The following is a 25401-nucleotide window of genomic DNA, read 5'->3' as shown; positions in this document are numbered from 1 at the left end:
GGGAGGGGGCGAGGTTCTGACTAGCTTGTTCCACTCCAGGGGCAGCGCGGGCGGGTTCTCCTCTACCCTGGTTCTGCCAGCAGCACATCCCTGGTCACCCTATCTGGAAAACTCCTTCAGTGTTCTTCTCAGAGAGTGAGGGTCTGGCTGCGTAATCTTGAGATGATGTGGAGAAGTCTAGAATGCATGTGACACCCTTCACTTTCTTCACCTGGAGGAATGGAATGAACAACTGTTTCTGAGGGGTATGCTTCCTTCCTTGTTTTAACCAACATTTCCAGCAGGAGGCAGCACTAAGTTGAGTATTGTAACTGGAAGCTAAATAACCCTCTTTCCTCTTGAGGATTTAAGAGTAAGGAACAAAGGAGGGCCCAAGTCTGCTTTCCTGTGCTATGGCCTCTGAACAGTTGCAGGAAGGAGAGATTCCCCTCCACTTTCAGCAATGGGGCTTCCTCTCCTACTCTCCCTGCAGGGTACTTTCAAGTCACACTCATTCAAGAAAACCTAATGTTCAGGGGTTGCACTTTTCCCCAGTGAACCTGCACTTCCTTTCCTTCTCATGCTTATTTAATCTACTGCAGATGAGGAGGCTTTGCTCGAGTTATTTCCAGAAACGGAGGTGTCTGCTGCTTATCACTTGGGTGCTGGCTCTTCCACGCAGGATTAATTGTCCCCATAGCAAAGGAGCACATGTCCTCTGCTCAGCAGGGACAGGGAGCGTTGGCCATGAAGCTTGTTTTGAGGAGGACAGGTTTCTGATTTCACCAATGCAAGATGCATGTACAAACAAAACAAGACTCACGCGTGGCTTTAATCCTTAGAGGTAAGTCGCATCAGCTTCTGGAAGGCTTAGCTTTGCCCATGGCTCTTTCTAGTGCTTAAAACAGGGCCTGCACATAGGCACACAGTAGGTACTTAATAAATAGCCCTTCTGAAATGAATAAATGCTATCCATCTTCTTTCACTCCTTTGTCCCCCTGCCCCAAGTCTGAGCAACCCACTGAACATCTGAATGACTTTAGTTCCTTTCACCTGGTTTACCTGAACCCTGGTCTGTTACTGAATTGTTCTGTTACCTCCAACCAACATCCTAGTTGCCTACAGCTCAGAATCTATACAGCCCAGACCTCAGTTCCCACCAATGGGGTAGAAAGAGCACGGATTTTGGTGTTGGACAGATAAAAGCTGGAATCCTAATTCTGACATATGCTAGTCATGGGCATGTATAAAATGGGAATACAAACACCTGCTGTTAAGCTAAGTAGACCATAAATAAGAGTGCAGTAAAGCTCCAGAATACAGAAGGCATTCATTCAATCAGTGTTTTTTTGTTTGTTTGTTTTAACAATCTAATCCTATGCTACTTAAATGTGTCTTGTGCTGCCCAACACACTCCAGCCTCACATAGTATCCCTACACAGGCTACATTCATTCCAGACCCCACACCTTTGTTCAGGTAGTTTTCCCTTTGCACTGCACTCTTCAGCTGCTCCTGTCCTGCTGACCAGTCATACTCTCCTTATTTGCACTTAATCTTGCCCCCTGGGATTAGTGTATTCTCTGGTGTTTGTCTTAAAATTCTCTTGTATGGCCTCAAGATCCAGCGCCATGCTGGGCATGGATAAGAGGCTTAGCAACAGCTTGTTAAGTCAGAATAAGATCAGATTTAGCTGAAAAAGACCACTTGCTGGGTCTCTTAGTGAACCAAGCTCTTCCTGAAATACTGGTTTTCAGACCTTGGGATTTCTTGGTTGGCCATGTGTACTTGGGCTTTCCTTGAGTTGTTTCAGCAGTGATGGATGTCACACTAAAGAGTGCCAGTATGAAGATGGCCTCCATCCATACCTCACCTGACTACCTGAGAGCTGGAGAGATGCCCACAGCTGTGCCAACAGCAGCGTGGAGGTTGGAAAATCACTGGGACTTTAGGCCCCTATACGCCACTCCTGCTCACTGGGAACAGTTCCCAAAGTTCGTTAGTGGCCTTCCCACTGTTTGCTCTGTGCAGCTCCTAAACTGGCCTTTCTTTCTGACCTGTCTTCTGATTCACCCAGACCAGAAATCTCCATGACACTTCCCTTCAGCCTCACCAAGCACAGTCAGGCCCTCCTTCCTGTTCCCATTTCCACTGACCTGGTTAAGCCTCCTCATTCACTTGTGGAAAACCCAACAGCTTCAACACGCTTCCAGCTAACCTGCTCTCCCGCTCTCTGTACCTCTGGCCATCCATGATCCAGGAAGGCACTCCCCAAATTAAAATCCTTCCGGTCCTGTCAAGTCCCTCTTCCTTTGTGAAGAGTTCTGATTCCCTTAACTCATGGCATCAGTGCAGCCTCCAAGCTTTGGACAATAACATATTGTTTTATGACATTTCCAGGTGTCCTTTTTTTTTTTAAAGATTGTATTTATTTTTCTTTAGAGGGTAAGGGAAGGAGAGAGGAAGAGAAATACCAGTACATGGTTGCCTCTCATTCGTCTCCTGCCGGGAACTGGGAACTGGCCTGCAACCCAGGCGTGTGCCCTGACTGGGAATTGAACTGCGATCCTTTGGTTCTCAGGCCTGCGCTCAATCCACTGAGCTACACCAGCCAGGGCTCCAGGCATCCTTTTGCTATTCATAGAGCCTCTCACCTCCAGATCAGGCTGTAAGCATCTTGGGAACATACATCACAGCATGTGGGCTGGTCCCATAGTTGTGTTTTTGCAGTTGGGAAAACCAGTTTTGGTGATGCCAGGGCGTGAGGAGGCCAAGCTGTGATGGTTTCCTAGAGTTTGCCGTACAAAAGCTTTAGGACTCTGTACACTGGGATGTTAAATTGGACCACAGGAGATATCTCCCCAAGATTTTAACTTCCTTGAGGACAGGGGCTGTATCCTAGATCTTTGCTATTCCACAGCATCCAGCCAGAATGATGCTCAAGAAATACCTAGGTTTTCTAGAGGAAACGTTCGTTCGTTGGGAAAGGTACACAATTTGTGAGCAATTTTGTCAGAGAAGCTGATTTCCTCCCATCTCTTGGACCCTGAAATATAAAACCTAGAAGAGGAATGGATCTGACGACATAGACTTGTGAGCAAGACCTCAGGTTGGATGTCAGGGGAGGAGTAAGATGCTTTCAATGGAAAGCTAAGGGACTGGGAAGGATGATTCCACCTCTAGCTGGAGCTTCAGTTATGTCTTTGCCCTGGCAGTGCCCCCTCCATAGTCTTTCTTTTTATACAGAAAGGGTATGCTGTGTGTCTAGTCAACATGCCATTGTGGCCAGGTCCTTCCCCACACCATCACCAGGCACATGGATTCCAGCTGCCTTCACAGGGGAGGTGACTCCAACTTAGCTAAAGAAAAGGCCACTGAGGCCCACTGCTCCCCAGACAGCAGATTGACAAGAGCAATGAACCCGGAGCTTGTGAAGTTCAGGTCAGCCACTGCCTCTTGGTCAAAGGCCATCCATCCCGAGCACATCCTGTGATGAGAACTATACCCTGTCTCAGCAAAGACCCAGTTCAAACCCAGTCCCATCTCTCATTACTGGAGTGCGATACTGACTTCTGAGCTGGTCTTCTAGGGTGGAAGATGAGGGTAACACTTGTCCTACTTGCGTCACAGGATCAGCATGAGAACCAGATAAGATAACGTCTAGGAAAGTGCTTACAGAGCCAGACCATCGTTCAGAAGGGCTCCTCCACGTCTGCTCAGCATCCGAGGCGGTTTGAGACGTGGCCTTTTTTGCCTGTTTATAAAAGCCATCTCCAACCACATAAGTTGCCCGCTCTGGCCAAAACAAGCAACTGATGTCCTGTCCCATGCATCCTGAGCTGCAAAACCAGCTGACCCTGGCGACACCACTGGGCCCCTGCCACTTCCCAGCCCACTCATTCTCAGGACCCGGCTGTGGTATCACCTCCCTCTGTATAGGCTTCTTGCTGGTGACCAATCCTCTGTAATCTCTTTTGTGTGACTTTTCTTATGGGTAAATCACGTGTTTCAATGAAATGGTCAGGGAAGAGAGCTTGTCTCACATTTGTGTTTCTCATGACAGCCCACAGAGGGACCCACAAAGGGATCAGCTGACAAATATCAGAGGCACATGGATCAAAGAGCCTCTATGTTGGCCAAGGCTCAGGCTCTTCCCTTTGACTCTTGTGGGGAATGGAGCCCAGAGTGAAGGTGACAGGTCACCTGCGGGCATGAGGAAGCGAAGCCCAGAAAAGAGGTGGCACCCACCACTGAAAAACGAGAGGTGGAGAGTGCACCGTCCACAGCCACTCAGTCCCACCCCGTCTCTGCTTTCTAGTGTAACTTCCGTAACTGACCGTAACTTCTGTCCTGTAAAATGAGGATAACACTTGCCCTACTTAGGCTGCAGGATTGGCACGAGAATCGAATGAGATGCTATATAGGAACGTGCGTTATGAGCACTGTGCCCATAGTAGTTGGTGTTAGTTATCTGTGTGGAGCTGAAAAGACGTCAGACAGGGCCAACTCCTGGCCCTGCGGCAAAGGTGGCTTTTATTTCCTCTCTTGGGGAAGCAGGGGGGAGGGAAGTTTCCCAGGCACAATAATGTAAGGAAGGGGTGGGTATGTCTTCAGAGGAAGAGCCATGATTATCCAGAATGGCTCTTCCAAGTCCGCTTCCTGGCCCCAGGCTGCAGGGTGTATGCTCAAGAGTCACTCTCCTTGGGGTGCCAGCCCCTGCAGGATTGGAGGCACATAGAGGTATCTGCTGGTGCTCATCAAGAGGAAGGGGGAGCAGGTGCCCTGACCGAGGGAACAGAGGACCAGGGTGGTCCACCCCACACCCAGTGCCTGCCCAGGATGAGAACTGGCTGGTGTGACTCTTCTCTCGAGAAGGGCCAGAGGGGCCCAGAGGCATTGCTCAATCTGATGACTGGTCCCTTAAATGTCCATCTCAAACTGTGACTCTTCACCTGGGGAGAGAAAGGGCAGAAGGTCAGGTAAGCAACGAGCCATTAGTAGAACTGACATTTTAGAGGTCAGGGAGAAGGGTTAGCTTTGCAGTCTGGTGCTCCTGCAGGAAGAGCAGAGGCCAGGTCCATGTTGCCAAGGTGAGCGAAGGGAAGGGAGGACTACACTAGGCATTCTCAGAAACATAGGCCCAAAGGTGCCCTGTCCAGCTGTGCCCTCTTCCCCAATCCCAAAGAAAGAGCAGAGACCACATCTCCCACAGGCCAGGTGACAGTCCTGAACTCTTCATAATATCTTTCTATTTTTAATAAGAATGAATGGTTACTTGCAAATTGACACAAACATAATTTCATAGAAAAATATTCCTTAAGCCCTGACCTGTGTGGTTCAGTGTATTGGGCATCATTCCACAAAGCAAAGAAAGGATGCAGGTTCGATTCCCAGTCTGGGCATATGCATGAGCTGTGGGTTGGATCCCCACTCAGGGTGTGCCTGAGAGGCAAGTGATTGATGTTTCTTTTACATCAGTGTTTCTCTCCCTTCCTTTCTCCCTTCCCCCTCTCTAACAATAAATAAGTAAAATCTTTTTTTAAAAAAGGAGAGAAAAGAAAAATATTCCTTAAGCATATAACTTTTTTGAGCGCGCGTCTCAGCTTTTGGTTAAGAAAATGGTACCATAACCTACAAGAAATACATCTGACTGCCCATGGAATAGCCTGGAATAGTAGTTATTTGGGTAAGTCAGTCACTCACTGCCCTCGCCCCCCTTCCCACTAAAAATTCCAAGTCATTCATGCTGTAGCAGGTTGTTTTTCTTTTTAGTGCCACTACCTCATTCAACATCTCCTGGGGAAGGCCCAAGGTTCTACACAGTAAGATGCCTGCTCTGGTCCCACAGAACAACAACTGGGCTCTTCTTCCTGTTTCCTTTACACAAATGCCTGGGTCCAAGACCAGGAGCCTTGGCTTCTTACATCCAGTTCAGCAAGATGAAAAATGATGTCACTTCCTCACCACCACACCCCATCACCACTGTGGATAAGGCCCATCATTACTGTGGATAAGGCTGCTGCCTGGGGCACCACCGGGCAAGCCCTGCATTTGGTATGGGCCAGGGCAGTTCTAGAAACTGGGAGGGAAGAAGGTATGCAAGTGGGGGCCGGGAACAGCTTTCAGGTAGTGGTGACTTAACAACTTCAGGAGTTGCACCTCTACCCTCAACGTCCAGGCTTTGAAGCAAACAGTGAGGATGGGAGGCACTGTGCCACCACGTACATCTGTCCCTCCTTCTCTCCATCCTTTAACACACAGCAGGGAACCCCACCGCCTGGTGCCATCCTCATCACTCTCTGTGTCACTTCCCTGACGTCTACTGCTCTCCAAGTCTGCACTGCAAGGCAACCGCTTCCTGTCTTGGGCCATGGGGTTCCCAAGGTAATTATAAAGTGTGTCATGCAGGCCCTGGCTAGATAGATTCTGCTGCTGTCAGCAAAGCCAGCCCAACCCAAGGTCCCAGCTGCTTCCTGCCTGGTCTGGTGCGCTGCCTTCCTGGTGAAGGGGTCAGCGGGTTCCAGGCTGGCAGTTTGCTGCACGTGCCTACACTGACTCTTCCTGCAGGGGGCGAGCTCAGATGCTCAGACAAGCAGGCACAGGGCCACAGAAACTACATCCACACACACCTCTGCCTGCGGTGCCGCTCTGGTTACTTGCCGGGACCAGAAGGCTTTAGAGACCCCAAGGCAAACTTGCAGAAACAACTGGCTGCATTGTTTCAATCTGTTTTCATCAACAATCCGTTAGTGGACCAACACCCTGACAGAAGGCATTCTGGGTGCTTTTCTGAGCCTGTTAGATGTGTCATTTCCTAGGGAACAAGGACCCCATGTGTTCAAAAAGTCACCTCCTGCACATGAACATTGTGGGTGTGTTTCAAGTGTTTTGGATACCAGGTACTGCCTCAGGGGCAATTCTATAAAGGGGCACACGCAGGAAATCGCTGTGGGGAACCTCTCCCATCTCACTCTGGTTGCCCTGCTGACTAGACCACCTCAAGAGGCCAAATCATCTTTCCTGGGGGTCTTGGGCCTCGTTCATGGGGAACGTTGGTGTTGACAAAAGCTCTCCCCACCATCCCCCCAATCCCGACCCCAGCCTCTGGAGCCTGAGCTGCTCCACAGGTGCGGGCGGCTGTCACCGGAGGCTGTCACCACCGGCTGTCACCACTGTTTCCTCCCTGGAGTTCCCCCTACTGGGCAGAACTCTCAGGCCACATACAGCTCCGTCCCAAGAGCCTGGCCAAGCCCAGCCACTCACCGCCTGCTGGCTTCTCTTCGGGGCTGTTTTGCAGGTGGTTCTGGCGGGCTTCCGTGGGGGGCTCATCGCTTGCAGGGCTGGTGACCCCCGGAATGGTGGGCAGGTCCCGTGGGGGTGTTTTGGTCACAGGTGAATTCCGACACTCCATCAGGAACTTCCGGTCATAGATGATCCTGGTACCTGGAAAGGAACGGGGACACTGGTAAAGCCATCTTGAACTCCCTGCGGGCCCATTTTCCCCCTTCTTTGAGGCATGGCTGCGGCAGAGGCAGCAGGTTTTCCTGTAAATGCCAGACCTATAAAAGGGGTGAGACTTCTTCAGGTGCCTGGCTACAGCCAGGACTCTGCCACCACCAAACCGCCCTGGCGACCTGTTATGAAGGCCACTCCCGTGGAAGAAGAGGCCCACTGGCCACCGACTGTGTCCTTTCTCCCTCAGGGCTTTGTACACCCTGTGCTCACTCCTTCAAGCCCACCCACTCACTTCCCTAAATCGGTGCTTGTTGCTATTACTTGTGCCAATCACACCCCACAGTGGAAAAGCTACGTTTTCACTCACTTTTCACTTCCATCCTTACAGCACCCTTGTGGCATATCCAGAATCTTAAACTTCCATTTTACAAATGAGTGAACAGAAAATTGAATGATTCTCAAACACGAGAACTCTCCCGCCTGGGCTTGTGGAGAGGAGTGACCCAGAGGCCCTGCCAAGCGCCTCTCCCCTGTGCAAACCTGCTCTGCCCCAACCCCGGTTCACCCATTGCTCGGAGGTGTCACCGCACTTCAGGGTTTGTCCACGGTCCGCGACCCACTCATAATTCTTTCTGTCTTCCTTTCACAAGTGTCACCCTGGGGTGAGGACTGGGTCTCATGGAATTATTCACTACCCTCAAACCATGCCCAAGACCCGTCCGGTGATACTTCAAAACAGAGTGTTTTCTGAGGCATCGGACCCAGCTGATTCGCCCAACACCGGGGAACAGTGAGAGGGTGTTTAATCTAGATCCCCTTGGAAACTCGATCCCTCAGGAACACTTGCTGATTGTTCCCTTGTCAACGAAGGGCAGGCCTCAGGTTCAAAGCCTTCAGCAGGCAAGGGAATCTAGCAAGAATTTAAAACTGTCTTGTTGTCATTATATTTCTTTCTATAGTTGCCTTCTATTTATGGCAAGGGAATCTGGTTTTCCATATATAAGCATGGCATCAAGTTTCCTTTTAATACATAATAGGATATAATTTAACACAGGGTGGGGCAAAAGTAGGTTTACAATTATTTGCATGGAAAATAATACAATAATGAGTAAATAATAACACAAGAATAAACTCTGCTTTGTGTACGCACAACGCTAAACCTACTTTTGCCCCGCCCTGTATAATACTAAGTTATATAATACCTAAGGCATGTCATAAAATATAATAAAAATGAGATTGAAAGGTAAGGTGATAGAAGACTGTATCACACACATGTACAAGCAGAAGGCAAGGCATGATGAGAACCGCAGCTGGAAGATGAATGCCCGGAGTTTAGAAGCCAAGACTTCAGGAATGCCCCTACTTGTCAACTATCCCCTCCCCCATGGGACGCCTGTGAGGAGTGACATTCCAACAGCTGGCCTCTCTGGCAACCCCTGGAGAGGGAGGAACCGGCTGCATCTTTGACCTCGGAGGAGGAGTTCCCGAGGTTAGGCTCCAGGTGGATCCCGGATGCTGAAGGTCCCAGACAGGGAGCCCAGTCTGCGTGCACGGTCGTCCCAGGCTGACGGGCTCCATCTTGGCTGTCGCCTCGCCTTGCTCTCCTTGTCTGGGAGGCGATAACACTGAAGCGGACAGCCCTGCTTCTCATCACCTGGTGGTTAAAGCTCACAGTTGCCATTTCTTGCAGCGCGGTGGGGGAGGGGCAGGTGAGTAACAGAGCCAGTGGGGCTGCGCTTCAGGCTCTACCACCAGGCGGCTGAGCGATCAACCCTCTGTGCCTGCCCACCACCACCCCCCCCCCCCGCCCCGTTTGGGCCTCAGTTTCCTCAGGTGTAACACCGAGGGCTGTGTGCCAATGAACCAAGCAGGTTATAAATGGAAAACGGTCCCCTCTCTTTGTGGGGTGATGTCCTGGCTTCAGAGATTGGACCACTTTTCTGTTTCTTAATCCTCCACTTTACCTCCTCATCTCCTTGCTTCCCCTCATCTTTGCCTTTTTGCTGGTTTGTTCACTACAGAGTAGGGAACTGACCCTGTCAGAATGGAACCTAAGAGCTGGGGATTCCATTGTCTTAAAAAAAGAACTTTGAAGCCAGCAGTTTCTGGGAAGTGCCTTTAAAGGTCATAGGCCTCGATGATTTTTAAAAACTATTTATTTTTAATTTTTATTTTTTTAGAGAGAGAGAAAGGGGGTGAAGAAGAGAGAAACATCAATTTGCTGTTCCACTTATTTATGCATCATTGGTGGATTCTTGCATGTGTCCTGACTGGGAATTGAACCCACAACGTTGGCGTACCAAGATGACACTCTAACCAACTGAGCAACCCAGACAGGGCACTCAGTGATCTTTTTTAAAAAAAAACAAAACTGTGGTGAAATATAAATAACAAAATTTGCCATCGTAACCATGTTTAAGTGTACAGTGCAACGGTGTTAAGTGCATTCACACTGTTGCACAACCAAACTCCAGAACTCTCTTCTTCCTGCAAAACTGAAACTCTGAAACCATGAAACAACCCCTCGCTTCCCCTCCCAGGCACCCTCAGCACCTCCATCCCGCTTTCTGCCTCTAGGACTCGGACTCCTCTAGGTTCCCCATGGAGCTGGAATCGCGCAGCATTTTTCTCTCTGGGACTGATTTTCTCTGAGCGTGATGTCTGCAAGGTTCCCCTGTGTTGTTGTGGCACGTGGCAGTGTCCTTCCTTTTTACACATGCTATAGTAATATGCCATTGCATGGCGATACCGCAGCCTGTTCATCCACAGACACTTGGGCTGCTCCCCCTTTACCCTGTTGTGAAGAATGCCGCTATGAACACAGGTGTGCAAGCGCTTCTTCGAGGTCGTGCTTTTGATTCTTAGGCGTATATGTCCAGAAGGGCTGCCGGTAATTTTTAAATCCTTAATTATACTTAAGAGACAAAAAGACACAGCCTCTGTGTTCCTTTTGTCCCATAGCTGGAGCACTTAATTAAAGATGAAAATCCTCATTTGTGCCAATAAAGTCTATTCGCTAAGTGATGGCTGAGGTGGCTGCAGAGGGTGGACAGCGGTGTCCAGAAATCAGCTGACAAGGCTCTGAGCCTAGGAGGGGAGGAGGGGTGGGGACCACAAAGCCACTCTCACTCCGCTGGGGCCTGCGAGGAAGGAAGCTACCGACCCACGTGGTGGAGATGCTCCCTACCAAGCTCTCTGGCTCGTGTTTAAGCCTGTTTTCTTCCGTCCCTTCATGGGATTCACCACCGCCCAGCTTCAGTTTAATAGTGATCTTCTGGAGAGTCCCTAAACTTCCCACAGATGAGGAAAACTTAACAAAACACACAGAGTTCCATATGGTCAAAGACAGGAGCCTTTGGCTGGAATTGTTGCTGTGGTCTCCTGGTGCTGGGGACTTGGCCTGCATTTGGGGGCAGGAAATGACACCGGAGGGGGATGCCAAGGTCCCAGCAAAAAGCTGAGCAGCAGCAGCTGGAGGGTGCTGGTCAGCTGTGGTCTTATGGAAGGTATAAGAGGAAGCAAGTGGGGCTGGCCCAGAGAACCCCAAGTTCAGGAATTAGAGGCATTGTGGGAAATGAGATGGGGGCTGGGAGGCTCTGAGTTCCTCACCCCAGGAGGGATGGGAAACTGAGCTAAAGTTGACCTCCTGAATGGCGAGCCTCAAATCCCCTGCCCTGCCATGCTTCAGGATAATGAGTAAAGACATAGAAACTGATTTGGAGAGGGGCTCCCCAGTGAAAAAACCCAGCTGGCCACCAGATTGAGCCTACCACTCTCCAGAACACACAGGGGCTTCCGGTACCTCACTCTTAAACATGAACTGCCAAATGCCTCCACACATTTCTGGAATAAATTAGCAGAATATTTAAAGAACAGAAAGACAAAAGATGAATAAGCAAAAAAATAAACTAGAGATTCAATATTGGATAACAGGAAGTCAAGAAAGAGAAAGAAGAGCCCTGGGTGGGTGGCTCAATTAGCTGGAGCATCATCCTGTGCAACAAAACATCGCGGGTTCGATCTCTGGTCAGGACACATACTAGACTGTAGGTTCGATCCCTGGTCGGGGTGAGTATGGGAGGCAACTGATGTTTCTTTCTCTCTCTCTCTCTCAAGTCAATAAACACATCCTCTGGCGAGGATTAGAAAAAAAGAGAGAGAAAGAAGAAGTTGGTAAAAAGAATTCACTTAAATAGAAAAAAGAAAGAGAATTGTCCTGAAGTAAAGGATGAGTCTTGGAATGCCCTTTGAGTATCCAGTGCAAGGAGTTAAAAAACACTCATTTAACATTCATTGTGATATTTCCCAATACCGAGGATAGAAGGAAAATTGTAAAACCTTCTTGAAAGGGGTGGGGGAACAACAGGTGCACTCGAGGATTGGGAATAACAATGCCACAAAATGTCCTAAAGGCAACGCTGGAAGGCTGAAGACTGTGTCAGTCTTGAGTTTTACACTCACCCGGAAGCTAGTCAAGTGAAAGCAGAAGAGCGATCTTTTCAGGAAGCTACAGGAGGGTGTATTCTACCAAGAGGAGAGGAAGACGACAGGCATCGGGAATCCTGTGTCGTCAGCTGTGTGGCAGGTTCGGAGCAGCCAAACCGTGTTAGTTCAGGAAAGAGGCAAAGAAAAGGGACCAGTAATTTTAGAAGGTGGACTGTGCGTGTAAAACTGTAACAAGAGGTACTGGAGGGTGTGGGAAGACTTCCTGAATGAAAACTAAGCACATTTTTAGATGAAGCCATTTTTTAAAAGTTGTTTAAAAATGTAAACACTATTATTGTAAACTATTTGGCTCATCTAGTCATAGCAATAAAAGTAATAAATACATATTTTTTAAAATTTGCGATGTAATTATTTTGGGAGAATGGGAGGAGAGGACAAGAATGTACACATGCTAATAAACTATCATCTGTCAAAAAATAAGTCAATAGATAAAAATCAATAAAAAGCTAGAAATATGGAGGTAAATCCCTCCGAGAAGGGCTAAAAAATGTTATTAGTTGTTTCTGAAGAGTGAGATTAAGACAGGGGTGGGAGAGACAAGAGGCTGCTATATCATTAGAAGCCTTTTAGTACTTATGAGTTTTAATTTTTTGCACATATAAACTCTTTACATGTAGTACCTTTAAAATACTTTTATTATCAAAAATCAAGTATGTACAAAAGTAGACAGAATAATATAATTGTACACACAAAAAAGACACTTTTAAAAACTAAGGAACAGGTTAAATAAATTATGGATTAGACCTACAGTACGATGCTGTGAAGCTACTAATTGAAATAAGGAAAGTGTGCATTGTTCACAATATATTGTATGAGCATCACAGAACTGTATGTTGTGTATATTTGGGGATTAAAGCAAAAAAATAAAAATAATAATAATAACCCAACCAAACATCTTTTACACTGAGCATTTTTTCAAAATACAAAATTCTAATTAGGTTATATGGACAATAAGCAACAAATAAACATATAGGGTCATTCTAAGGATATAGAATTTCGTTTTCTAGTAAGTTAAGTTAAAACTGCCTGGGCTAGAACTAGGTACACTCCCCCACTCTACCCCCCAAAGCCCAGGGCGCCCCCTGCTGGGCTAGAGAAGCAGCTCGATTACCTCACCCCTCTAGCACTGCTCAGGCTGGTGTGTACCAGCCTCTGTCCACAGTAGACTTGACTCCCATAAACCGCATTCAAGGATGGGCACTACTGCACCCCAGGGACGAGTGGTAACCCTCGCCTACACAGCAGCACTCTTTGTTCAATCCTCTCCCCCCCCCCAAAGCAGGTGTGCGGGTGTCACGTAATTACTCAGGAAGCGCTGTGCACCAGCACCATGCTAGGGGCCAGGGACACCAGCAACAGTTAGAGTTTCCAGTTAGAGTTTCCTGACCTCAGACACCCATAATTTACATAGTCAGCGGAGAGGGACCTGTAAACAAGTCAACTGTGTGACGTCCCCAAACAGAGGCGTATGTGGGGACCACAGCGGGACGTGGGAGTTACCTACCCTGTGCGTGCCAGCGGGGACGGAGATACCAGGCCCCCCATCAGCCCTCTCTTCCAGCTTCCGGGAAGCCTGATCCTAAACTGCGAACCAGAGAAACATCCATACCACTCCGAAAAGTGAGGGGCTGCGGGGGAGATGGATTGGGGACAACCTAGGGGGGAATCCAGAGCCTTGTCCCCCCGCAGGGCAGGAGTGGAACAGAGGTGGATTCCCCCATGGTTCAGACCGCTTGCGGTCTTGATCCTGTTGGGTGCGGGGGGAGGGGCGAAGGTAGAGGTCAAGGTTTGGTCTTGAACTACCGGTAGAGAAGACCTGAAGCTATTCTAAGTAAAAGCCCATTCATTCATTCATTCATTCATTCATTCAGGAAGGGAGAGAGAGAGGAGCATCAATGGGACAAATGTCAACTGGTTGCCTCCCATACCGGCCCAACTGGGGATCGAACCCGCAGCCTTTCCGTGTGTGGGATGACACTCCAACCAACCGAGCCACCCGGCCAGGGCTGAAAGCCTTTTTAAATGAACCACCGGAGAAGCACACGTGGGGGAAATGGAAACTCGGTGGTCTGCAGAGTTCCCTGCCCTGTGGAGAGGCCGGTAGGGACCGTGCCTCGGGAAGACTACTTGCCGCTCTTCCCGTAGCCTGTGGTTAGAAACCCAGTTCTAATCACCTCGGGGCAAATGATTACTCCATCTCTTGGTGCCTCAGTTTCTTCTTCTGCCTCATGGGCATGACGATTTCAGTGCCAACTGTAGGGGGTGGTTATGTGGATTAGAACAGTGGCTGGCACACAGTATGCCCTCTACAAACAAATGCTAGCTATTACCATGACCAGTATAGCTTCAGGCGACATATTTTACCCTTTATTGGGTCCCATCCATGCCGGGGACCAATATATGGTCAAAGCTGGGACAAAACAGGGGAGAAAAAAACAGCCCCGGAAGGAGACCTGGTGGGAGGGGCATGTTTCTCAAGGCACGCTCTGTGCTGAGGACAGTTTACTTGAAGGTATAAAGTGCCTTAGACGTTCCCCCAGGGTCTGGTTTTCTCACCTGTAAACAAGGGTGGTAGATTGGGCTCGTGGAACTATTTTTAAAGCATCAATGCTGTACCAGGCTTTGTAGGTAATCTCCAGGGTCTGTTCCAGCCCCAATAAGCTCACATTTATTTTTAGGATCTCCTTGTTGGCAGGCACTTAAAGTCGTGCAGATAGCTCCGGCCGGGGGGCAGAAGCTCTGGGCTCAGACCTGGGTGTGCCATGCCCCAGCCCCTGGACTCCCAGCCTTGCTCCTCAGCTGGAAGAGGCAGTACTAACAGAGTCCACACCTCACGGGAGTATCGTGGAGGATGAGATAACACGTGTCTTGACTCCTTTTTTTGCGAATGAACCATGACATCCACACAATTGCTATTACAAGAAAATCACTCAGGAAAGCATACACAAGCAGGAGACGAAGAACATTCACTTATGTCCTCTGCAGCCAGTACAGTGCCGAACAGGTGCTCAAAAACACGTACTGCGTAAGGAATGCTAAGGTTTTCAGGTAAGGTGACTAGCAATCCCCATCTGTGATCACTGCCTGCCTGGGGGCCAGAACTCACAGCCTGACATGCTGAATCTCGTTGACCCCAAACCCTGCCAGTGAGGGAGATACATTATCCTCAACTCAGACAGGAAACTGAGGCTCAGAAAGGCAGCCCCCCACAGCCACCCAGACAGACATCCAGTGGCAGACCTAGCTTGTCTTATCTCCAATCCTAAACACCAACCTCTGTTTAAAATTAGCCAGGCAGATGGGCTATTGAGCCTCAGCCAGCCCTGACAACTGGAAAAATTACAGGGGTCTTCAGACTTTTACTTCCTCTGAGTGTTTGGCTGGAACAGGATGTTCCCTGAGAAGGAGGCCCGCCTAAACTTCTCCATCTCCCCACAGTGCCCACACTCGGGTTCCAAATGCTGCTGGATGCGACTCCTGTAAGTTGAGCCTAGCTCATCCTTGGCTTCCCCCGGGCCTCCCCTGGCAGCATTCTTCCCCCGAGCGGGATGTGAGGCCCAGCAAGAGTACAAGAATGGAATTCCTAGAACTGCTGTTCCCATTCCAGGGAAAGGGAGAGCATTTCACAACAGGGTCAGGGGAAGGTTTGAATGCCTGTGCTCACCAGATGCAAGCCAGCAGCCTGGGGTCAAAATAACCCGGACAATTTTAAATTCAGCTCTCACCAGCTCTGTGTCAACCCCGGGGGCAAGTGCACGGTCGGACGGACCCCTGGTCCGGCACGGATCTCCCACCCCCACTACTGCCAGGCAGCAAGTGTCTGGGCAGTATTTCTGGCTGAGCTGTTTGGCAAGGAGGCCTGACTTGTGGGAGAAAGTCTTGGTGAGAGAAGCAGAGATTTTTCTTCACCCCTGCCCCCACCACCTCTGCAAAGACAGTCAAGATCCCAACATGTCTCATGCCAGGAATCTTATGAAGCTCCTCAAATACCAACCAGAGGCCATCAGCAAATGGCTAAGGGCCCTTCTGGCTAGTCCCTCTTTTCAAAGGAATTCCCTTGAAGGGATTAAGGCCAGTGCATTGAAAATGAACAGGAGGAACAAGGTTTTTACAGAGCCTTGCAAAACAAAAAAGCTAAAATAATTATTCTAAGGGCTGGCCAAGCTCCTTCCTCTTCTCTCATTCCCCCAAACACTTCAAAATGTACCTGAGCAGAGCAGGGTGTGGGGGACCCCTGTAATTCATTACCAATAGGGAATACCCTTCCAAAATGCCTCCGGTTATACAGAAATACATGCTGTCCTTGGAAAGGGGAGGGGCACTCTGTTTTGTGTAAACTGCGTCCCTTTAAATTCACACGTTGAAGTCCCAACCCCCAGTACACCTCAGTGTAGTCAATATTTGGAGGTAAGGTCTTTAAAGCGGCCATTACGTTAAAATGAAGTCACTGGGGCCCTGGCTGGGTTGCTGAGTTGGTTGGTGCATCATCCCATACATCAGAAGGCTGTGGGTTCAATTCCAGGTCAGGGCATATACCTAGGTTGTGGGTTCGATCCCCGGTCGGGGTGTGTATAGAAGGCAACTGATTGATATTCCTCTCTCACATTGATGTTCCTTTCTCTCTTTCTCTCTGCCCTCCCTTTCCTCTATCTCTGAAATTAATGAACACATCCTTGGGAGAGGCTTAAAAATTTTTTTTAAAATGAAGCCATTGGGGTGGGACCTTCATCCAATATGCTGGTGTCCTTGTAAAACAGAGAGACACCACAGAGGAACAAACCATGGCCATGTGAGAGGCAGTAAGAGATGGCTGTCTGTAAGCCAAGTACAGGGACCTCAGGAGAAACCAACCTTGCCAGCACTTTGATCTTGGACTTTGATCTTGGACTTCCAGCCACCAAAACAGTGAGAAAATAAATTTCTATGGTGTAAACCACCCAGGCTGTGGTATTTTGCTATGGCGGCCCTGGCAAAGTGAACTAGGCCCACTCTACCCTTTTATTCCGAAGTGCTGATGGCAGAAATCTGTTTTGACACACACACCCTCTTTAAGGCAAGAGACCTACTTTTGACCCTCCACACTACACGCATCACCAGAAACCAAGCGAGTTCTCAACCTGACCTGTACCTCCTGGTATCCTGCCTCCTACCCACTTTTGGGCTGCTGGGTTCAGAAACTCAACTCCGACCTATCATCAGCACTCCAGAAAAATCAAGGACATTCAAATGGCTAGGCAGAGCAAGTGTGGGCTCCTCTGAAACGTTCCCAGAGCCCGCCCACTTGAAAGGGAAGAGAAGGTAGGCCGGGTAGCAGTGACGAAGGAGAGGCATGACAGAAAGTGAAATGTGTTTATTGCCCAGGGGTCTGGCTTCACGGCCATCTGTGTGGTTTGCTTGGTCGAGCTGGACAAAAGCCCTTGGAAATGCGGCATGGGATCTACGACTCAGTGCTTTCCAGAAGGTGTCCACTGTCCTTAAAGCCGGAGTAGATGCCCAGGATGGTGATTCCACTGGGCTTCCACACCTGGCCTTGGCTCTGCCGGCCGGTTAAGTTCCTTCGAAGGACCATTTTTGGAGCCTTGGCCCTAGTGGAAAATGGTCTGACACTGTGGCCCCCACAATGCCTCCCATCCCTGTTCACACAAGTGCCTTCCCTCTTTCAAAGGCCGCTATCACCCCCACCCTACCCTTCCAATCTGGGCTAGCCCTGTGTCATGCTCTGACTAACAGAATATAATGTTTAGCCCTGGCTGGTGCAGCTCAGTGGATTGAGCGCGGGCCTGCAAACCAAAGGATCGTGGTTTGATTCCCAGTCAGGGCACATGTCTGGGTTGCAGGCCAGTTCCCAGCAGGGGACTCACGAGAGGCAACCATACACTGACATTTCTCTCTCTCTCTCTCCTTCCCTTCCCCTCTAAAGATAAATAAATAAAATCTTAAAAAAAAGAACATAATGTTTAAGTGATGTTATGTGACTTCTGAGCCTGGCCCTTAAGAGGCCTTGCAAACCGCCAACCAAATAAGCTCAGGTTAAAACTCTTGGATAGAGTGAGGCCAAGAGGACAGAGAGAGGCCCTAGCCTCCCTAGTGTCCCCAGCAATGCCCGGATTCATGGGTGAGGCCATCTTGGACCCTCTCTAGCCAAGGGCAACCCAGCTGCCAAGTGTAAGTGAGCACAGGCAAGACCACCAAGGGCTGCCCAGGTAGCCTCAAGAATGGGCAGAAACAACAGGGTGTTGGTGCTGCTGAAGTTTCTAGTTTTGTGATGGCATGTTAGACAGCAACAACTAACTGGCACAGCCCTTCTCATCAACACAAGCACCTCCGGGCAGTTGGTGAGCCCTGGCACTCGGGGCCTGGTCTCTGAGCCCTCCCAGTGAACTTTCCTGGGCCCAGATATTGGATTCCAAGGTCCCTTTTGTTACCCATGTCCTTGCCATCCAAATGTCATGGGCAGATGTCATCTACTCCTCCTTGGTCAGGGATACTGGGTACACACATGTATGTAAGGAGCATCAGTCCCTGCGTCTGAGACCCTGGCCCCCGTACTGACTTGTTCAGCAGAAAAGAGTCACTTTTTTCTGCTCAGTCATAATAGAGAAAAGTAGTATCAGTGATACTGTCATCTGCAATATTGGACTGAGTGGGAAAGTCCAGAGAAAGTAAGTTTCTGCCCGGGACATCCCAAGATGAACAATGAGGCCCTGTACATGTTATCATTAAGACAGCTCAGACCAGGGCCTGGTGGGAAAGAAAGCAGGTTACCCTGAACATGCTTTCATTCCGGGATTCTTCTCAACCTTTCCCATTCTAGACACCAGACCTGGCCCTCAGCCGTGGAGATAACAAAGATGAGTGAGACTGCTCTGAAAGAACTCTTGAGCCAAGCGAGTAAGCACAGACACCAAACAGAGACACGTGAGCCATTTGTTATGAATCATAACAGAGGAAGAGCACTGGCATGGATTGGGTAAGACCCGAAAGTAACAGGTTTTCCATTTGTTCCAACACGCCAGAATCTGTGCGTACAAATGAGCAATGTTCATGAAGAACTTTCACCTTGGGACACCATCCTGTTCGCAACACTGCTGCCCCTTCCCAACTTCTCTTTTGGAAAGACATCAAATAAAGGCCCATACCAGAAAATGCCTCACTACCAACAGGTACAGATGGGACCACCCTGCCTGCCTTTTCAACAACTTTGGTAGCAAAGACCCATTTGCTCTTCCAAGAAAAAAAAATCAAACTCCTCTTTCAATTAATAAAGGCCTGCTGCCTTTGAGGACATTGAAAAACATATGTAAGCCTTTGAATGCAATTAAAGTCTAACCCTTCTATGTGCATCGTTAGAATGTGAGGCCCACCGGGGTGATCGCTCGGAGTGGGCAATTCTCATTTGAGTATCATACAAGTTCTACTGGTTCTACCGGTTCTAGGATTGAGAGCTGTCAGTCTCATTGCTTCATGCTACAGATACAACTTTGATGCTTACAGTTCATTTTCCTCAACCAGAAATCCAAGCCCTTGAGGTCAAACTGCCTTCCAATTCTGGATGTGGCGAATGCCCTCCAAGCAGGTGGGCTCATGGGCATCTAAGGGAGTTTGGGGTGCCCTACACCACGGCCCCCATCAAAATCTCTAATGAGGGGCAGAGTGTGGAATGTTCAGGCAGGGAGTCAACTTTTTGGCATCTCTGGGCCACACTGGAAGAAGAAGAGCTATCAGTGCCATCCATTAAATATATTGAGACGCAAAATCACCAAAAATTTCCATGTTTTAAGTAAATTTATGATTTTGTGTTGGGCCGCATACATAGCCATCCTGGGCTGCATGGGGCCCACGGGCCGCAGGTTGGGCACCCCTGTGTAATGCTTTAAAAGGAAGCTTAGGTCAATGTGAAAAGAGGTCCCCATTTCCCTCGCTGCTTTAACGTCAAGTCCTTTCAACCTGTCCTTAATAATGAGGCATACTCTCTGTGACTGAGGTCTTGGGGAGCTGGCCGTGCTCTAGCTTCAGCGCCCAGTAACCACCCCCCGCCCTTCTGGAACTGTCTGTTCCACAGCCAAACACTTGGGAGCTGCTCCAAGGTAAGCTTCCTGGGCACAAACTGTGCGTGTCTAACCAAACAAGGTGTCATTAACAGCTGTAGCTCTTACCTGCTTACCTCTGATTAACCTTATCCGGGTACGGGCTTAAGTATGACTCCAACCCGAAGAACCCCTGTAGGCTCTGGGGTCAAACATGCAACAGGGAACCTGGAACCTGGAGGCTGGTGGGGGTGGGATGGAGCCAAGGAAGGCTTCTGACCCTTGCAAACACTCTGCTGGTTTATGAAGCCACTGGAGATTTCCAAGGCTCCATGGGGGCAAATATTCATCAACGACACTCCCTTCGGCAAATTTCTTTTGAGGTCCCCAGACATTTAACTTCAGATCTGTGTGGCTCAGCCGTGTGTGTGCACATGTGTCCAGTGGCGGCGGCGGCACCAGCGCAGGCAAATGACCACGGCAAGTAAGCTGGAGTCATCCAGGTGGAGACAGCGCAAATCGATTGCTCTCCTTTTCCTCCAGGGGTGAGCACTGCAGTGCCTTTCCAGCAAGAGTGACCACCAGACACCTACTTCCACAGCTCCTGACACCTCCAGCAAACGAGTGAGGGCACCCATGCAGCCTCTCTCCCCAGACCCCCATTTAAAGATGGCCACCAAACCCAACCTCAAGAGAAGATTGCCTGGACAGAAGCATCACTTTTCTGCTGGATCCCAAGGTCTAAAAGGTGAGGGAAGTCACCTTCTACTAACTCAAAGCACAGCAGTGTGCCCTTATCCACGGGGGACACATTCCAAGGCCCTCGTGGAGAATGAAACCATGACAGAACTGAACCCTGTGTGCCTAACAGGTGGATAGCACACTCAGCATGCATATGCTGGGCCAAGGAATGATTCACTGCCCTGGTGGGACAGAGAAGGATGTCATATGATTTCATCCTGGTCAGAATAATGTGCAATTTAAAACGTATGAATTACTTTTTTCTAGAATTTCTCACTAAATCTTTTTGGACCCCGAATAACTGAAATGGAGGAAAGTGAAACCATGGGTAAGCAAGGAACTCCCACGTTCAAGTGTGGCGTTTAAACCAATCACTGAGAGCTTAGCTGGAAATGCAGTCTCAGGCCCTACCCCAGAGCCTACAGAATCAGAATCTGCATTTAAAGCAGGTGCCCAGGTAATTCACAGGCACACTGAAGATTGAGAGACAGCACTTCAGACCAGAGGAAATGGGCACCAGAATGACCTTTACTCATTAGGTTCAAGCTTCTCTGCCCTGGCAAAGGGGTAGGGTGAGGCGTGTTTTGTAGGAAGATTTCACACCTTGGCTAACTGGGGCAGAGGCAAGCCAGGGTTCCCTGGGAGCTGTGCCTGCTGCACTGGACACCTCAGGCAAAAAAGGCCTGGCTTTAGGCTCCTGACACTGCCAGCTTTCTCCCAGTTGGCCTCAGAAACTAAGTTACACTTGGATGCAGAAGCCCCGTCCCCTCTCTCCCACCTGAAGACCCTCTAAGAGAGAATCTGACAGGAAACACCCACTTCCTAGTCCAGAGTGAGAAGTTCGCTACATAAACGGTGCTGCTGGGTGTTGCTTCCAATCTGATCTGTCCCCATGCAGCAACAAAACGTGCAAAAAAAGGGCTTCTGGAACCTTCAGGAGTGCCCCAGCGCCCACCCTGAAGAGCAAGTAGATTCACTCCCTTGCTTGAAGCACCCCACACCCCCAACTGTTGGGAAAGATCCTGAAAGACACATCAGGACACAGAAAGGGAGAGCAGCATGGACTACATTAAAGGTCAGCCAGGAAAGAGAATTGGAGTCAAAAGTGGCAGGAAGACTCCCCGGCAACTTTTCCTTGGGTCGTTTTTAACAGGAGAGACAACAGTCTCCCCCTCTATGCTTGGTTGCTGCTTCTTGCCCCACTTGGGAAAACGGTGTGACATTGGACAACAACGGACACGCATTTTTAAGCTTTGGGGCCTCAGAGCCATGTTCCGTAGCATAAGGCAGCCCGGCTGGACGAGGATCCCCTTACGAGTCTAACGTTGTGTGTTTTGGATCAAACAGCCCAAGACCTCGGATCTGGCTGTGCTCGCCGGTGGTGGGACAGCTGCCTGAGAAAATAAGCATGTGGCCCCGGACGCTGGCAAGAGATGCGGCTGCACTGCGCCCGCCCCGCCCGCGTCTGCCCGCACCCCTGTCTCTCAGCGCAGCGCCAGGATCTGTGGCCGCTTTTCGAGTAGTTTAGGCAGTAGAGGAGGGTGTAGGGGAGGGAAGAAGAGCAAAAGGGGGTGAGGACAGTGCGAGGATGGGAGGGACGCGGTGAGCCACGCGGAGCTTTTCATTATGCAAACAGGCGGGCAGATTTCATCAGCGCCTGTGCGCGGGGTATCGGGGCTGGGAGGTAATGCCTGGCTCCCGAGGGCAGCCCAAGGCTGGCCCCAGCCCGTGCCAGCTCAGCTTCCTCTTCCTCATCCACTCTCAGGGAGGTCACACGGGGCGCCCCCTCCCTCCCCGACAGAGGAGCGTGTTCTCCTGCTCCGCCCTGCGCGAAGCCCCAGGTCCCTCCGCGGAGTCCCCACACCGCGAATAGGCAATCTGCCACAGCTGCCGGCGACGTGCTGCGGAGCAGGCGAGCACCCTCCTCCCAAAGCCTCCGTCAGAGGGTGGTATCTCCGCCCGATGCAAAACTGGGGGTATCTCCGGAAGGAAAAAAGGGCTCCGCGAGAGTCATTTACCCCAACGTGGGACGCCCGTCCCATTCCAACTAAACCCCAGGCCAGTCCTCTCCTTGATCGGTGGGCACCTTGACCCCACTGTATTCCGCCTCCTGAGTGCCCCCAACACCCACAAGGGGCAGCGCGCCTAGACCAGTGGCAATCCTGGAAGCGTGCCTTTTTGTTTGCGTGGGGGACACTCAGCCGTCGCTCCCATAAAGAGGAAACTAATGGGACAGTTTGCAACCCCAGCTCTGGAGGACGCACGCAGCACGCAGGCAACGGGACACGGCCACTCGCTCGTTCCCTGTGGCCACCTCCGTGACCCTCGCTGCCTCCTTGATGCCCCTTACCGGCTCTTCCCAGTCACCGCGACCCTGGGTCTGGTCGCCCCGTCCAGTGGACGGTTCCCAATCCTGCCTGCTCTGCCCAGTCTGTCCTTTCCATTGCCCACACCCGGACCCCGCGAGCCCGTGCCTACCTCCCGGGGTAGTGCTGAAGAGCGTGCCACCAGGGGTGGTGCTGTAGTCCCCGGGGGGCAGCTGCACACCGTCGCTGAGGACCACCCGATGAGTGGCGGGGATGGCCCGGCTTGGGGTCTGGCTGCAGCTGCTGCCCCCGGACATGGTCTCCCGTGCACTGTGTCAGTAGCTAGAGCGTGGCCCTCTTACAGCTCCAACCTCGCCCCGCCTAGCTCAGGCCGGCCCCGCCCAAGGCAGTCCCTTCCGTTTGGTTCTCTCACGCCCCCTGGGATTTGTAGTTCAGGCCATTCCGCAGCCCCTCCAGCCGTCCAGCGGCTCCCTGCACTTGGGTGTCTCCGTATCCCCAGATGGGAGGCCCCCTACCGACCATCGCCTGCCAACCAGTGCTGCGCCGATCCCTTTTTTCCTGCTGCTTTCGCTCCTGGGTCCCTCCCAACTTCGCTTTCTGGAATGGGTGGGCGTGGGGGTTTGGGGAGGCTTGCCTAGGTTAGTACATCCCTGGGTCAGGGGTGTGTCTCCCCGCTCTGCGGGGATCCTAGCCGACCCGGGCCACTCTGGGAGGCCTGCAGGACGGCATCAGGTAGCTCAGCCCTTCCCGTTCTGTGCGTTAGTGCCTCACAGTAGAAAGTGAGGATTCACTGGAATTCACCCCTCCTCCATTTACTGAGCATTCACGATGCGGCAGGCTTTGAGGAAATGGCTGCGAATGCTCCCTCCATGGCTTTGGAGAGGGTGTGGGAGAAGCACACGTGAACGAACCGGTCAGCTGAGAGATAAGGCTAAATCTAGAGCGAGGTGGAGCCCGAAGGGATAGGACAATCAGTGGAGGTTGGGGGAGGGGTAAGGGTTGATCAAAGAAGCTTCTTTGTAGCTCTTTGAGTTGGGTCCAAGGCCCCGCAGGCTGCCTGACATTTTGTAGGCAGCCCTTGAATGGATGGAGGCATGAATCTTCGAGGAGATCCCTAAGTGGAGAGCGAAAAATGCAAGGAGGAGGGGAAAGCCTGTTGGGTGAGAGAACAGTTGATGGCATTGTGGCCACCGCTTGCAAAGAGAGAGGAGAGAACGGTTTAAAAGGATAATTGGGCCTAGATTGTGAGGGATCTTTTAAATTATACCGAGGTGTCCAGCCTTTGTCCCACGAGGGCAGGAGATACCAGAGGTCTTCTAAGTTGGGGAATGACATGATCTAGTGTTGTTTGGAAAGATAACCGGTGGCTTTGGAGTTAGAATGGACCGCAGGAGGGTGAGGCCTGAGGAAGGTCACTCCTGAGTTCAACTCCAGGCCTACACTGTCCAGTAAGGTAGCCACTAGGCTTGTGTGCTTGCGAAGCACTTGAAGTATGGGTAGTCCACATTCGCAATGTAAAATACACACTGCACTTCAAAGAATTAGTGTAAAAACGGTGTAAAAGATCTCAGTGCGTTTTTCTATCGATGACATGTTGAAATAATATTTGGAACGTGTTGGGTTAAGTGAACTCCATTGTTTAAATTAATTTCCCTTGTTTCTTTTTACTCTTTTTTAGTGGGACTGTAAGTATTTTTTATATATACACATACACATATGGCTTAGAATATATTTCTACTGGATCGCGCTGCTCTAGAATGAGGCAATATGAAAGCAATCCCAACGTCCTTCTCAGAACTTTTCTCCTAGAAAACTATGGACTTGTCAAATTTTAGCTCTGTCCAGGTACCTTAAACCTCATCCAGGACAATATTCACCCCCATTTTTGTTAAAAAATGAACAAAAACGAAAACCCAAGGCCCAGCAGGAGCAGGGGTTTGTCCAAGACTATCCAGCTGTGAGAAGCCAAGGCAGCACTAGAAGCCAGAGCCGCCTCCCGGCCAGGCCGGTCCTTCTCCTCCCCACACTAGAAAGTGGCGGGTTCTCCTCTCCTGGGAGGAGCTGCTTTGGAAGGGGGTTTGCTCTGGTGCCATATTGGACGCGTGTGTTTGGCTAGTGCAGACTGTAGGGAAGAGGCCTGCTTTGAAAGCTAACACTCAGTAGAAATGGCAGGGGCGACAGGCGTGGGTTCTAGCCCTAGCGCTGCTGCCGAACAGCTGTTGCGCCTCGGACAAGACCCTTTCCCTTTCTGGCCTCCGTGTCATCATCTGTTGGATGAGAAGGGCAGATTGGAGGATATCCGAGAACCCTCGGCAACGAGATTTTATTTTACTTTTCTTTCATAGTTCATGGTTGCCTTGAAACAGTG

At 50.2% G+C, this 25401-nt stretch overlaps 1 protein-coding gene across 1 annotated transcript; it reads right to left on the bottom strand.

The window, feature by feature from the left end:
* Positions 1-4465: 4465 nt before the first annotated feature.
* Positions 4466-23572, bottom strand: EIF4EBP1 (eukaryotic translation initiation factor 4E binding protein 1). The gene is made up of 3 exons (XM_037055362.1): positions 23185-23572; positions 7241-7420; positions 4466-4929 (listed from the first exon to the last, which is right to left on the bottom strand). Exons 1-3 carry the CDS (start codon positions 23327-23329, stop codon positions 4898-4900), a joined length of 357 nt encoding a protein of 118 aa, XP_036911257.1. The 5' UTR covers positions 23330-23572; the 3' UTR covers positions 4466-4897.
* Between the last annotated feature and the right edge of the window lie 1829 nt (positions 23573-25401).

This window comes from Sturnira hondurensis, unplaced genomic scaffold, assembly GCF_014824575.4.
Source record: "Sturnira hondurensis isolate 20B ecotype Veracruz unplaced genomic scaffold, ASM1482457v3 Scaffold0008640, whole genome shotgun sequence".
Taxonomy (NCBI): Eukaryota; Metazoa; Chordata; class Mammalia; order Chiroptera; family Phyllostomidae; genus Sturnira; species Sturnira hondurensis.
Note: the sequence above shows the minus strand (reverse complement) of the source record. Positions and strands in the feature narration are given on the sequence as shown.

Excerpts from the sequence above, each read along its gene's own strand:
- EIF4EBP1 (XM_037055362.1), bottom strand. The coding sequence starts at position 23,329 with ATGTCCGGGGGCAGCAGCTGCAGCCAGACCCCAAGCCGGGCCATCCCC. Across the intron at positions 7,421-23,184 it reads CTTCAGCACTACCCCGGGAG|GTACCAGGATCATCTATGAC; the intron begins GTAGGCACGGGC and ends GTTCCTTTCCAG. Across the intron at positions 4,930-7,240 it reads CGAAGAGAAGCCAGCAGGCG|GTGAAGAGTCACAGTTTGAG; the intron begins GTGAGTGGCTGG and ends TTCTCTCCCCAG.